Source organism: Octopus bimaculoides, chromosome 8, assembly GCF_046866305.1.
Source record: "Octopus bimaculoides isolate indiv1 chromosome 8, ASM4686630v1, whole genome shotgun sequence".
NCBI lineage: Eukaryota > Metazoa > Mollusca > Cephalopoda > Octopoda > Octopodidae > Octopus > Octopus bimaculoides.
In genome coordinates, this window is record NC_142935.1 from 22,109,409 (window position 1) to 22,123,275 (window position 13,867).

The following is a 13,867-nucleotide window of genomic DNA, read 5'->3' on the forward strand; positions in this document are numbered from 1 at the left end:
ATATCACTATGTAACTAGTTACCTGATTGGTAATTGCCACCTAAACCAGCAACCTCATCAGGCTAGCCTGATGAGGAGTGTTACCAGAATCCCAGTAGAACAGAAACACGATTGTGTTAAAAGAATAAGTGAAGTTAGCACTGGGTCAACAAATATCAAATAATAGTACAGCAACATAAATACTCAAGAACAAGTACACAATAAGGTAAGACCAGTCTAGGAGTGATGGACTCCTCGTTCTTCTCACTCAAACTCACTGTGCATCTGCTTGGAAAATTTGTGGCTATTAGTGGCCCCTGACAAATTGGTATGGAGCCAACAGCCACATCATCATGATCGTTTAACATCCGCTTTTCATGCTGGCATGGGTTGGACGATTTGACTGAGGACTGGCAAACCAGAAGGCTGCACCAGGCTCCCATCTGATCTGGCAGAGTTTCTACAGCTGGATGCCCTTCCTAACGCCAACCACTCCGAGAGTGTAGTGGGTGCTTTTATGTGCCACCGGCATGAAGGTCAGTCAGGCGGTACTGGCAACGGCCATGCTCAAAAAGGTGTTTTTTACGTGCCACCTGCACGGGAGCCAGTCCAGCGTGATTGATTCTTCCATTTTAAAAATATCTCGGTAGTTAGAATATGTAATTTGACAAGATCAGGATCTCTAACATCAAAACCACTAGAAAAATTAATGCTGTTTAACATAGATCAAAATAGATCTACCATCTGAAGAGGCTGGCTAAACTTGAAAATTGCAAGCCAAAACAGATATAGTATTATAATCTATGGCTTAATTAAACTTTTTGGTTCTACATCAGTAGTCTGCTATAACTGACTATTTCACATCATTATATTAATTTTTAAAATTTTCAGATTTTCAAAACGGAAATATCAAAATGAATTTCAACGAATTTTGAAATTTGTATTTTTTTTTTTTTTAATTTGCTCTATTTTAGTTGTAATATTTTGAAGAAACAATAATAAAAAAAAAAAGAATATTCATCAAAACATCGTTTGTAGTGGTGCCAATTTTTAAGAGTGTTTTACCAAAAATGTCATAAAGAACAAGGAAATAACTAATTTCACGGATTCAAGAAACTGCTATCCACCCAACAATTCTTGTGCTACTGAGAGCTGCATGTTCTAAGTTAGTGGGAATTCACCAAAAACATTATTCCTAAGACAGGCATTAAAGTCTTAAGGAAAAGAGGAGAAGTGAGAGGGTAGTTGCAGTTAGTGTATGCCTGTCCCTAGGGCACTTCACAATAAAACAAGTCAAGCAGCTCATGCTAACCATGTTAATAGTATTAATAAGGAAATACAGTGGTGTTGTTTTTCATATTAAAATATAATTATAAAAATAATCTTTTATTTATTCATTATAACAATGAATTATCAGGGGACTTTAAAGAACAAATAACATATTAATTTGTGAACTTTCTAACCATTTTGTTTTCAAGGAAAGATTAATCACCATTCTGAGTTGGCTAACAATAGATATGAATATTAAATTATAAAAAAAAGCTCTCAACCTCTTAACACAGTTCTAAATAAATGATTAAAATACTTAGTGACATTTAGCGGATCTTATGACCTGAATGTCTCATAATGGAATTGGCCCAGGAATTTTGCAGTGAACCAAAACGGAAGTGAACGCTGCCTCCTGGAGAAAAGTAGCAATGAAATCTGACAATTAGCAATTAACAACATATCCAAAATAAATTGAGTAAAACAATAATTAACTTTAAAATAATATAATTACGTGATTAAAGTGGCTGATTTAAAATGCCTCCTCCCTCCCTAAAAACTTCTTTTAATAGTTATCAAGGTCATTATTAAGCTAAGTTTGTAAACCCAATTCAAGAAGCACAATGGCCCTTCTTCTTCTCTTTCTCTCTCTCTCTCTCTCTGGAAGTGTGTGTGTGTGTGTGTGTGTGTGTGTGTGTGTGTATACACGTTTATATATGTGTGTATGTACCACTAGTTTCAATAATATTAATGAGGCAAGAGACAAATCTCACAATGAATGCAAGATGTAAGCAGATTGTCCCACTTAATTCTGGTCAGACAGTGCAATGGCAGAAGTGTAACAGATTGATCTCTGGGTGTTTGCCAATAAAATAAAACATGTTTGATATGAGTAAAGAGTTTTCAGGACACATACATTAGCAAGGATTAACCCTTTTGTCACCAACCTACTTGAATTTTCCCTCCAATTTCTCCATTATTTTTCTAAACTAATTGAAACACAGAGGTCATGAGAAAATTAATCTAAATGGAGATTTGGAGATTTGGCTGTGATATAGGCCACATAATGAATGCTTTTTGCAGCAATATCTAAGTTGTTTTCTGTTGTCTTGGGTTCAAGTCCCTCCAGGGTCGATGTGGATTGACTATTCTCCTCTTTCAAAATATTGTGCTAGTATGAAAATCACTGTGATTATATATGTTTCCATTGAATAAAAGGTGTGATTGTCATAACTGGAACACCTTTCTTCATAGATATTGCTCAGTCAGGGCTGAGCTGGAAGTTAAACAATGACACTAACAACAGATACACATATCCACACACAATGTTTGATAACAAGTGAAATAAAAACTATACATAGGCGTAGGAGTGGTTGTGTGGTAAGTAGCTTGCTTACCAACCACATGGCTCCGGGTTCAGTCCCACTGCGTGGCACCTTGGGCAAGTGTCTTCTACTATAGGCTCGGGCCGACCAAAGCCTTGTGAGTGGATTTGGTAGACGGAAACTGAAGGAAGCCCGTCGTATATATATATATATATATATATGTGTGTGTGTGTGTGTATGTATGTGCGTGTGTGTATATGTTTGTCCCCCCAACATCACTTGACAACCGATGCTGGTGTGTTTACGTCCCCGTAACTTAGCGGCTCGGCAAAAGAGACCGATAGAATAAGTACTAGGCTTACAAAGAATAAGTCCTGGGGGTTGATTTGTTCGACTAAAGGTGGTGCTCCAGCATGGCCACAGTCAAATAACTGAAACAAGTAAATGAGTAAATGAGTGAAAGATGTCCCAGAGTAATCAGTCCAGAATGGATTGGAGAAAATAGTTAAGACTACAGAATTTATACATAAATAATGTACTTACCTTGAGAGTTTTCACAGCTACTGTTTTATTGTATGTCTTCCATACAGCTTCATAAACGTCTCCATATTGTCCTCCACCTTGATGAAAACAAGAGAAAAGGCTCCAATTATAACTGCTTCCCTCTTCTTACACAATGCCCCCATTTTGGATATATGTCTCCCCGCCACTTTTTTTTATATATATTTAACCCTTTAACGTTTAAACTGACCGTATCTGACCAAAATATTTGACCAGCTTTATGTTCAAACTGGCCAGATCTGGTCTTTCACACCTATCCTACAGTGTCATTCTAAAAATAAACAATCACATCATCGAAATCTTGAAGCTACAAGATAATTTATGATTAATTCAAAAGCAATGTGAATAAATGAGCTTCAGATTTGACAAAGTAATCCGAATACTAAAGGGTAAAGATGGTCAGAGGAAGCGGAATGGATGGCATCTGTGACTTCTTAGAACTCTCAAGCCTGCAGTAAATATCCACCTTCATATTTGTAGGTCAGTGTTTGTGGGAGGGAGATGTAAGCAGAGATGAAAATCCTGACGGTTAAATTCATGAGATGGCAGAACTAAATAAAATGTTTAGTATGGTAGAGGTCTAGAAAGTGAGATACATTGAGTGATCATCAGAGATTGGGTGGCCAAGAATTTGTAACAAATGTACATTGCAACAACTACATTGTATACTTGTGGATAGCACATGTAGTAAATCCCCTCCACCACAAATCCAGTAACTCCCTCACATCACTTACATTTTGAAGTCATCTCTTTCAGTTTCCCACCACTAAACCCCTTAGTTGTACCATAAATCATTCATACATTCTATAGCTGTCTTCTCTTCCACAACTACAACTAGTAGTTGTCTTCCACAATTACATTTCCTAGCTGTCTTCTACAACTACATTTCCTAGCTGTCTTCCACAATTACATTTCCTAGCTGTCTTCCACAACTACATTTGCTAGCTGTCTTCCACGATTATATTTCCTAGCTTTTTTCCACAATTACATTTTCTAGCTGTCTTCCACAATTACATTTTCTAGCTTTTTTTCCATGACTACATTTCCTAGCTGTCTTCCACAATTACATTTGCTAGCTGTCTTCCACAACTACATTTCCTAGCTTTTTTCCATGACTACATTTCCTAGCTGTCTTCCACAACTACATTTCCTAGCTGTCTTCCACAACTACATTTTGTAGCTATCTTCCACAACTACATTTCCTAACTGTCTTCCACAATTACATTTTCTAGCTGTTTTCCACAACTACCTTTTCTAGCTGCTACATTCCACAACTATATTCCATAGCTGTCTCCTACCAGCACCTATACCCTACAACTGCCCTCCACAACTACACTCTGCAACTGTCTCCTGATAGTACATTCAGTAGCTATTTCTCATCACTACATTCTATTACTATCCTCCACAACCACATTGTCAGTGCCTCCCCACAACTATATTCTGTCGGTGCCTCCACACAGCCACATCCCATAGCTGTCTTCTACCACTACTCTCTGTGGCTATCCCCGCCAACCACTACACTTTGTAGCTATCTTCCAGGCAATCTTCTTTCGCTGTCTTTCACAACTATATTCTATAGCTGTCTTTCATCACTACATCCTGTATGTGTCTTCTACAATTACATTCTGAAGGTGATCCCTCACTACTGTATTTCTTAGATCTCCTTATCTTGATCTCTATTACCATCACTACCACCACCACTACAGCCAACATCACTATCACAACATATACTATAAATTCTTTTATCACCACCAACACCGCCGCCACCACGTCCAGTACTACAGCATCAAACACACAGAGACACTGCATCCATCCACACAGCGCCACAGAGAGGCAAGAATGTGAAGATCAAAGGAACAACAACAACAACATCAATGCTTTGATAACTTTCAATCAGAGAAATAGTTTAATAATAATCAGATTACATTATGGAAATGAAGTTACAAGTTGCTATGACAACTGCTGGCTTTCACCAATGTGGAAAAAGAGTGGGGAAGACATTTTTAGAGAACAATATCAATGCAAACAATTCCAAATCCACAATTCCTCAACAAAGCTGACATGATTTTCACGTTATTTGACACGACATTCAAAAATTTAAAAAATTCTTTTTTTATTATTGTTGTTGTTGTTGTTGTTGTTGTTGTTGTTGTCCCAAGCTGACCATAACCTGACAAATGCGTTCTTTGTTTTTAAGATAGTAGGGTGAGATTTGAGAAAATTCAGCTCCCATTTCTTGCCGGCCAAGCAACCACGTAGAGCTTCAGAGGTTGTAGTTTGATAAGATTTAATTTATATGGTCAGTGGAAATGGTGTTTGCCCATGACATTTTCAAACCAGACCTAATATTAGGGATCAATCTGATTTGATCATAGGCCCGCTTAATTATAGGCAATTTGGGGCCAAACAACAAACAGTGAAAAGATGTATTAGTCCTCATCCACTTAGCTTAAAAGAAATTCTTGCCAACAAAGAAGCCTCTTGCAGTCACTCAACTTGCTAGTAATAGCAACCAAAATACCCACATATTGCACCCTTGTCTTAAACAAACGGGAAGATCATGTGTAACCCTAGATATGGTATGCATGAAAGAAAAAAAAAGGGTGATTACAGATGGAATGTTTCTGACCCTGGTCCATATGATCAATGAGAACTTAGTCTTAAAAAAAAACAACCTAAGAAAAACTGAAAGTCAGCACTGGTCTCTATATGGTGCTGTTAGAATGATCTAGATTTTAGAATAATAATGATGCACTTCCCCAGTTTGGATTGGGTAGGTCAGCTGCTGCCGCAGTATTTGACCTTCTAAATGGCTGAGTCACCCTTCAAGTTTGGCACAGACCCAAATTTTATGGATTTCATAGAAAAATGGTGATTGTGGTATATAAGTACAAGTAATTGCAAATGAAATACCAGTGATGAAAGAGAAAGAGGGGAAAGGAAAGAGGAAGAGGTGGGAGAGGGAGAGAGAGGGAGAGAGGTAGAGAGAGAGAGAGTGAGAGAGGGAGTGTGTGTGTGTGTGCTATTGTAAGGATTTGTGTGTATTTCTTTTTCATAGCTTAGTCAAACGTGGAATGGAAACACATGTAACCTTTTTCCAGAGTCTGATGGAGAAAAGGAGTGAAAGAAACAATGATTTGATTCATAAGTTGCTGCAGTATGGGAAACCTGCTTCAACTGCATGCAAACAGAGTGGTCTCCCTCCCCTGAAGGCATCCAAGAGCTGATGGTAGTGTTATATCAGATGACAGATTAAGTCTGCCACTCAAAAACAAATATGATCCACAGGAGTGGCTGTGTGGTAAGTAGCTTGCTTACGAATCACATGGTTCAAGGTTCAGTCCCACTGCGTGGCACCTTGGGCAAGTGTCTTCTCCTATACCCTCAGGCCAACCAAAGCCTTCTAAGTGGATTTGGTAGACGGAAACTGAAAGAAGCCCGTCGTATATATGTATATATATATATATGTATGTGTGTGTGTGTTTGTGTGTCTGTGTTTGTCCCCCCAATATCGCTTGACAACCGATGCTGGTGTGTTTACGTCCCCGTAACCTAGTGGTTCAGCAAAATAGACTGATAGAATAAGTACTAGGCTTCCAAAGAATAAGTCCTGGGGTCGATTTGCTCAACTAAAGGTGGTGCTCCAGCATGGCCGCAGTCAAATGACTGAAACAAGTAAAAGAGTAAAAGAGAAGAGGTTTCACAAAGTTTCCGTCAACTCAGTTTAACTCACCAGGCTCAGATTCATCTGAACTTGTGGTAGAAATTACTCATCGAAAGTGCTACAGAGTTGGATCAAACTGAGAATCATAGGATTGCAAAATAAATCTTCTTATTCATCATACGGCCATGTTGAGTGTGTATATGGTGAGAGAGAGGAGGGGAGTATTTGAGTAGACTATTATAGGACTATGGTCAGGTAGTTTTCTGATACAGTTGGTACATCAAATGTTCAAGTCCTGTAACAAATCTTATACTGTGCTCCTTAGATAAGACACACATCTAGCTCCAAATACTTTGGCCAAGAAGTTAGGGTGATACCTGTATGGAAAACATGCTATGTCACCCTTCATAGTTGGAGAATAAGAAATAGATGTAGCAGTGGTAGAGATTGTGTACCTAAACGATTTATGTCCGCCACAGTATTGGCAGTAGTAGTGGTGATGATAGTGGCTATATACATATATTGGTTTTAGATGCTGCACGGCCGTGGTTAATTGGCTAAGTTTATGACATAACTGTGATCATCGATGACAATCAATGGCCTGTGTAATTTGTTCAATTAATCCTTTTACTGCAGAAATCAGATGCATCCACTCAAAATTTCGTTACCCTTAATTGCAGAAAGTGGTTTATATACCAATCCATCTTTTGTTCAGACATGTCATGTTTGAAACTATTTTTTTGTTGAGATCAAGTTTAGCGAGGCAACATAACTTACAGAAAATAAAACTTCTATTTTTTGGTAGATATTTAATATCATTGCAGGAACCATCATCATCGTTTAACGTCCGTTTTCCATGCTGGCATGGGTTGGACAACTATGCTGGCATCCATGAAATTTAATTTCACAGTCAATGAGTTAAAGACAATCTTTGTAGCTGCACCCAGAAGGTTCTTCTTGAAGGTGCAGGCCTGCGTGAAGGGGCTTTTGAGGAGGGTGGATGTAATTGCCAGTAGCTCTTGCTCGGAAGCCTCTCTTTCTACATCAATGTAAAAGGCAAGAATGGTACAACTTGGTTTGTTGGCACTCCATCGCTTACGCCGTCGAGGGTTCCACTTGAACCCATCAACGGAACAGCCTGCTCGTGAAATTAACGTGCAAGTGGCTGAGCACTCCACAGACACGTGTATCCTTAACGTAGTTCTCGGGGATATTCAGCATGACACAGTGTGACAAGGCTGACCCTTTGAATTACAGGCACAACAGAAACAGGAAGTAAGAGTGAGAGAAAGTTGAGGTGAAAGATTACAGCAGGGCTCGCCACCATCCCCTGCCGGAGCCTCGTGGAGCTTTAGGTGTTTTCGCTCAATAAACACTCACAACGCCCGGTCTGGGAATCGAAACCGCGATCCTATGACCACGAGTCCGCTGCCCTAACCACTGGGCCATTGCGCCTCCTACAACTTGGTACCAATGTTGTTATAGGCACTGCCATTCATCATCAAAAAAGAACTGAAACAGATATTGAATGTTATTTTGTCTCTGCTAATCCACAGCTCTAGACTGGTACTATCAACAACAACAAAACAATGCCGAGAGCAATGTTTGAACTCATGTTCACTTAGTAAATCTTTATAGGCATAGGAGTGGCTGTGTGGTAAGTAGCTTGCTTACCACCCACATGGTCCCGGGTTCAGTCCCACTGCATGGCACCTTGGGCAATGGTCTTCTACTATAGCCTTGGGCCGACCAAAGCCTTGTGAGTGGATTTGGTAGATGGAAACTGAAAGAAGCCTGTCGTATATATGTATATATATATGTATATGTGTATGTGTTTGTCCCCCCAACATCGCTTGACAACCGATGCTGGTGTGTTTATGTCCCCGTAACTTAGTGGTTCAGCAAAAGAGACTGATAGAATAAGTACTAGGCTTCTAAAGAATAAGTCCTGGGGTCGATTTGCTCGACTAAAGGCGGTGCTCCAGCATGGCCACAGTCAAAAGACTGAAACAAGTAAAAGAGTAAAAGAGTAAAAGAACCTTTTAATCTTACAGCTCAGTGATAAACATTTATGTATGTTTACACTTATTTATATGTATATGTGTTATAGGAGAGTATTGTAGTTCGCTTGAAGCATTGTGTATTGTTTGTAAAGAATAAAAAGTTTAGAATAGTACAACAATGCACTCGGAAGAAGCTTCGTGAGACCACTACTGAGACACTTCCAAAAAAAAGAAAACCGTTGGAAAACAGTTTATAGCAGAGACTCTATCTAAGAAGATCTGAAGAAGGAATTGTAATTCCGAAATATCATCAGACTATAGATAACCAAATTACAGCAGGTATATAGTCCATTTTTGTTTTATAGTGCATCGTTGTACCATTCTAAACTTATTATTATATGTGTTATATTTAGTAACAATATCTTTGACTGATACACCATGATAGTGATCACTATTAACAAAGCTTGATATCTTGGGAAAGAAAAAACAAAATGAAATAAAAGAAGAAAGCAGATATGGAAAGAAATTGCTGATGATGGCTCTCGCCATTAGATCAACAACATTTTTCTATGTTGGTATCTTTAGGGATACCAGCACGGAAAAATGCTCGGGATGTTGTTAATCCAACTGGATATAACAATGAATATCATCAAATCAAGTTGGATTAACATCCACCCAGATATAAGCCTGAAATTATGGTGTGGATGATTTAAGATAACATTACTAAATATACAAATGTAAAATACATCTATATACTACTTCTCTGCTACTGCGTTGTAAACTCTAAACAAGACTGTATAAAACACACACACACACACACACACGTGCCTGCATGCGTGTGTGTAATTGTATTTTTGAATTATATACATCCGTAAGCAACAATGTAAGAGAAACATATCCAACAATATTGCTTACCAACCACATGGTTCTGGGTTCAGTCCCACTGCTTGGCCCTTTGGGCAAGTGTCTTCTACTATAGCCTCAGGCCGACCAAAGCCTTGTGAGTGGATTTTACAGATGGAAACTGAAAGAAGCCCGTCGTATATATGTATATATATATATATATATATATATATATATGTATGTGTGTCTATGTTTGTCCCCCTCACCATCGCTTGACAACCGATGCTGGTGTGTTTATGTCCCCGTAACTTAGTGGTTCGGCAAAAGAGACCAATAGAATAAGTACTAGGCTTACAAAGAATAAGTCCTGGGGTCGATTTGCTCGACTACAGGCGGTGCTCAAGCATGGCCGCAGTCAAATGACTGAAACAAGTAAAAGAGTAACAACTCTCAGAGGAGAATCAAGCCTGTCATGTACTGTTGACCAGTTGGATGTACTTGTCAATAGTGTTGATCATTTGGTCAGTCAGCATGAGGTGTGTATGTGTGTGTGTGGTTTAATTCTCTTGAGGGGTAGTTCAGTTTTACATCTGTCTTTTTTTTTTTCCTGCCGTTTATAGATACATACCCTATCATATTGATATAAAAAGATCAATCTTCTCATCACTTTCACAATACACATCAGTAGACATACACACACACACATGTAATAATGAAGTGTGTTCTTGAAGGTTAAACATGCTCTGCTGGATATGAAAATGACGACACCACATAGCTGTACTGTTGCCAAGGTGATAGATGTCGTGTGACCCGTAACCAGTGCAGGCATGAGAAGACGGTTATATAACAATTGGCTGCAACGTGTCAAGCTGTGGAGATGGAGAGAGCCTGACTGACAGAATGTTGCTAGGAATGAACAAACACCTTAGATGTGTGGCTTGTAAGACAGACATCGTCTTCCACTAATTACAAAACATGACGTACCTATTTCAAACACGGTAGATTTACTTTACACAAGGCATTTACATTAAAACATTACTGAAACAAGATTCAAGAGTTGCTTAATTCTGCCATCCATTTCTTAGCCATGGATTGCAACTAGAATGGAGTCTCTTGTCTAAGAACGTTACATAATGAATGCTATCTACAGAATACTAGCTGCCATTAAATCATACACCAACAATAGTTACATTATGCATAATTATTTTGACATGAAACCTTGGTGATGAATGGAGGAAAGTGTGATATCCCCTCCCATACACACACACGAGAAGGTTCAATGTGGTCATTCATTTTACTAGAAACAGCAGCTAAATATTTCTTATCTCTTAGATAATGAAGGACACACAGCATCATTAATCCTGGATATATTAAGATGATATAGTTATAGAGTCATGGCTGGAATGTATAATATATATATATATATGAGTGGCACTCCGTTGGTCGTGATGACGAGGGTTTCAGTTGGTCCGATAAATGGAACAGCTGCTTGTGGAATTAATGTGCAAGTGGCTGAGCACTCCAGAGACACACGTACCCTTAATGTAGTTAGTTCTCAGGGAGATTCAGCATGACACAATGCGACATGGCTGGCTCCTTAGAAATACAGGTACTGCTCATCTTTGCTAGATGAGTGGACTGGAACAACATGAAATAAAGTGTCTTGCTCAAGGACATAATGCACCACTGGAAATCGAACTCAGGAACTTACAATCTTGAGATGAATACCCTAACTACTAAACCACAAGCCTTTATTTAACACACACACACACACATACAGACAGTATATTACAGGTATGTAGACAGCATACACAACACTAGTATGTGACAATTATGTAGACAGTTTATCAAACACAAATAGGTGTTTGTGGCAGATACCAGTGTCACACAAATTGGCACCCATGCCGGTGGAACATAAACACACCCCAGTGTCATGCAAATGGCACCAGTGCCAGTGGCACGTAAAAGCACCCATTACACTTTTGGAATGGTTGGCATTAGGAAGGGCATCCAGCCATAGAAAACCATGCCAAATCAGACTGGAGTCTGGTGCAGCCTTCCAGCGCGCCAGCCCTGGTCAAACCGTCCAACCCATGCCAGCATGGACAATGGACATTAAATGATGATGATGTGTTATTTCAGCCATACCATAAGGTTTTGATAGGCATCCCTTGATGAGATTGCTTCAGTCTTAGAAACAGAGGAACCTAACTGGATGCTACTCAAACCTGATGAGACACTGTCCTGACATAACTAGACAATGTCCAGGCCTGACCAGACCACACCACACCAGATCAGACAGTGCTCAGATTTGATAAAAACAGTGCCCAAACCTGACTGGACCGTGTTGAGATTGACCATGTATTATTGTTAGGTATCTAGTTTGGTTCCTTACTTTATAACCAGTGTCCAGACTGACAGAAGAATGAAGCAGATATTATAGGATTCAACTGAAAGGTTGTGAGAGAGAGGCTGATCTATGGAAAAGAAAGGGGAGAAATTGAGGAAGAAGCAGATGATGTGAAGTCAAGGAATATGTGAGGAATATGGTTGAGCTGAGAGAGAAATGGGGGGAGGAAAGCAGGTCAAGAAGTGAAGGGTTAGTTGAACTTACCTAGTCGATGCTTCATAGCAATCTCCGTCCTCTCCACTTCCCACTTGTCTGGTTCAGGACTGAAACCAAATACTGTCGGTTTGTTTCGTTTTGGTGCCGGATATAAGAGTGTAGTAACTAAACCATCTGCATGAATAGAATGGTGGTGGACTAATTCAGCCAACGTGTTAAATCTGTGGTCTGCTGTAACATATACCTGAAAGAGCAAAGAGAAAAAGAGAGAGAATATAATTAAGGGCTTCATCTTAACATAGTATCTTATCTATAAAAGGCAGATTTTCTGTGTGTGTGTGTGTGTGTGTGTATATGTTTAAAATTCATACATTTACACAATTCCAAATCTTTTGGATGAAAGAATCGGAATTAATATTCTAAATACCATAACTTAGGTCACAGCGTCATTTTTTCCGTCAAAATAACTCCCAATTACGAATAAAATCCATAAACCTACACAAATTAACATTCCCTACCCTAATAAAATCTAATTTCCTCTTTCTACTACCTTTACAAATCCTTCCAACTCCTACTTTCTCTTATGAACCTTTATGAACGATCCAACAACAAATACAAAAAGAAAGGAAGGAGAAACACTGACAGTAAAAGAAAACTATTTCAGTATCAAAATTGAAACAATCACATTTCGATACTGTAATGACAGATACTTTCACTTTAATGGTTTCATTTTTATACTGAGACTACTACAGTGAAACTATACTCTCACATATATACAGGCATACATACATATAACAGCAATTACAATAACACCTGATCAAGGTCATAGATACTAGGGGATGCTGGAACATTGCTGGCCCAACCTCTCAAGTTCTTTTACAGGGCTTAGAAAAACTGAAGGACTGCTGCAATAAGTGTGTGAATCTGAAAGAGGAATATGTTGAGTAAAATCAATTACCTGGTCCTCCTGTATTTTCTTTTACCCAAAGCCAGGAATTTTTCAGCACTCCCTCGATGATATTTCATAAATTTGGATGGTTCTACCTTAATATAATATGAATTCACATAATTTCCCTTTCGTTTTCCTGTCATGTTTTCTGTTCGCCACTATATTCCTCCGCATTACAAAATTTCATTTAATTTGTTTCCGCGGGAAGAGCTATTCTAACAATGCGTCCTGCCCCAACTCTTTGAAACGCTTAGTTTAGTATGGTGGCAGCTGATGAAGGAATTGTTCTCTATGCGGCCTGTGTGTTCTCTGTGCTCTGTTTATGTTCTGTTTTTCATTTTATCCAGTTTTTTGTGATGTCCTGTACCCAGATATGCATCTATACATACATGTACGTATATATGCATATACTCACATATTATTTGTATTATATATATATATATATATATATATATATATATATATATGTACACACATACACACACACAATGTATATTGTATATGAAGAGAAATACAAACAAAAGAAAACAAGATAATAGCAAAGATCAGAGTTGAAACTGTCAAAACAGATACATTAGCAGTTTATTTAAGTAGTGTGTACTACCTGAGGATAGGCAGACACATCAGAAGCCCCTATCTGATAAAAATATTATACTAAGAATATTTCTGAATCAACCTTGCAAAGGAAAAAAGAAGAAAAAAAAAAAGGCT

General features: G+C 38.5%; 1 protein-coding gene across 4 annotated transcripts in view; it reads right to left on the minus strand.

Annotated features, from left to right (window-relative positions):
* Positions 1-13,867, minus strand: part of LOC106872032 (uncharacterized) — a 335,806-nt gene that overhangs the window by 31,799 nt on the left and 290,140 nt on the right. For all 4 annotated transcript variants that reach the window (XM_014918872.3, XM_052969985.2, XM_089356175.1 and 1 more), the window contains exons 4-5: positions 12,256-12,451; positions 3,114-3,190 (exon numbers count right to left, since the gene is read on the minus strand). In XM_014918872.3, the coding sequence (XP_014774358.1) occupies positions 3,114-3,190; positions 12,256-12,451 (273 nt within the window). The remainder of the gene's footprint in view (positions 1-3,113; positions 3,191-12,255; positions 12,452-13,867) is intronic.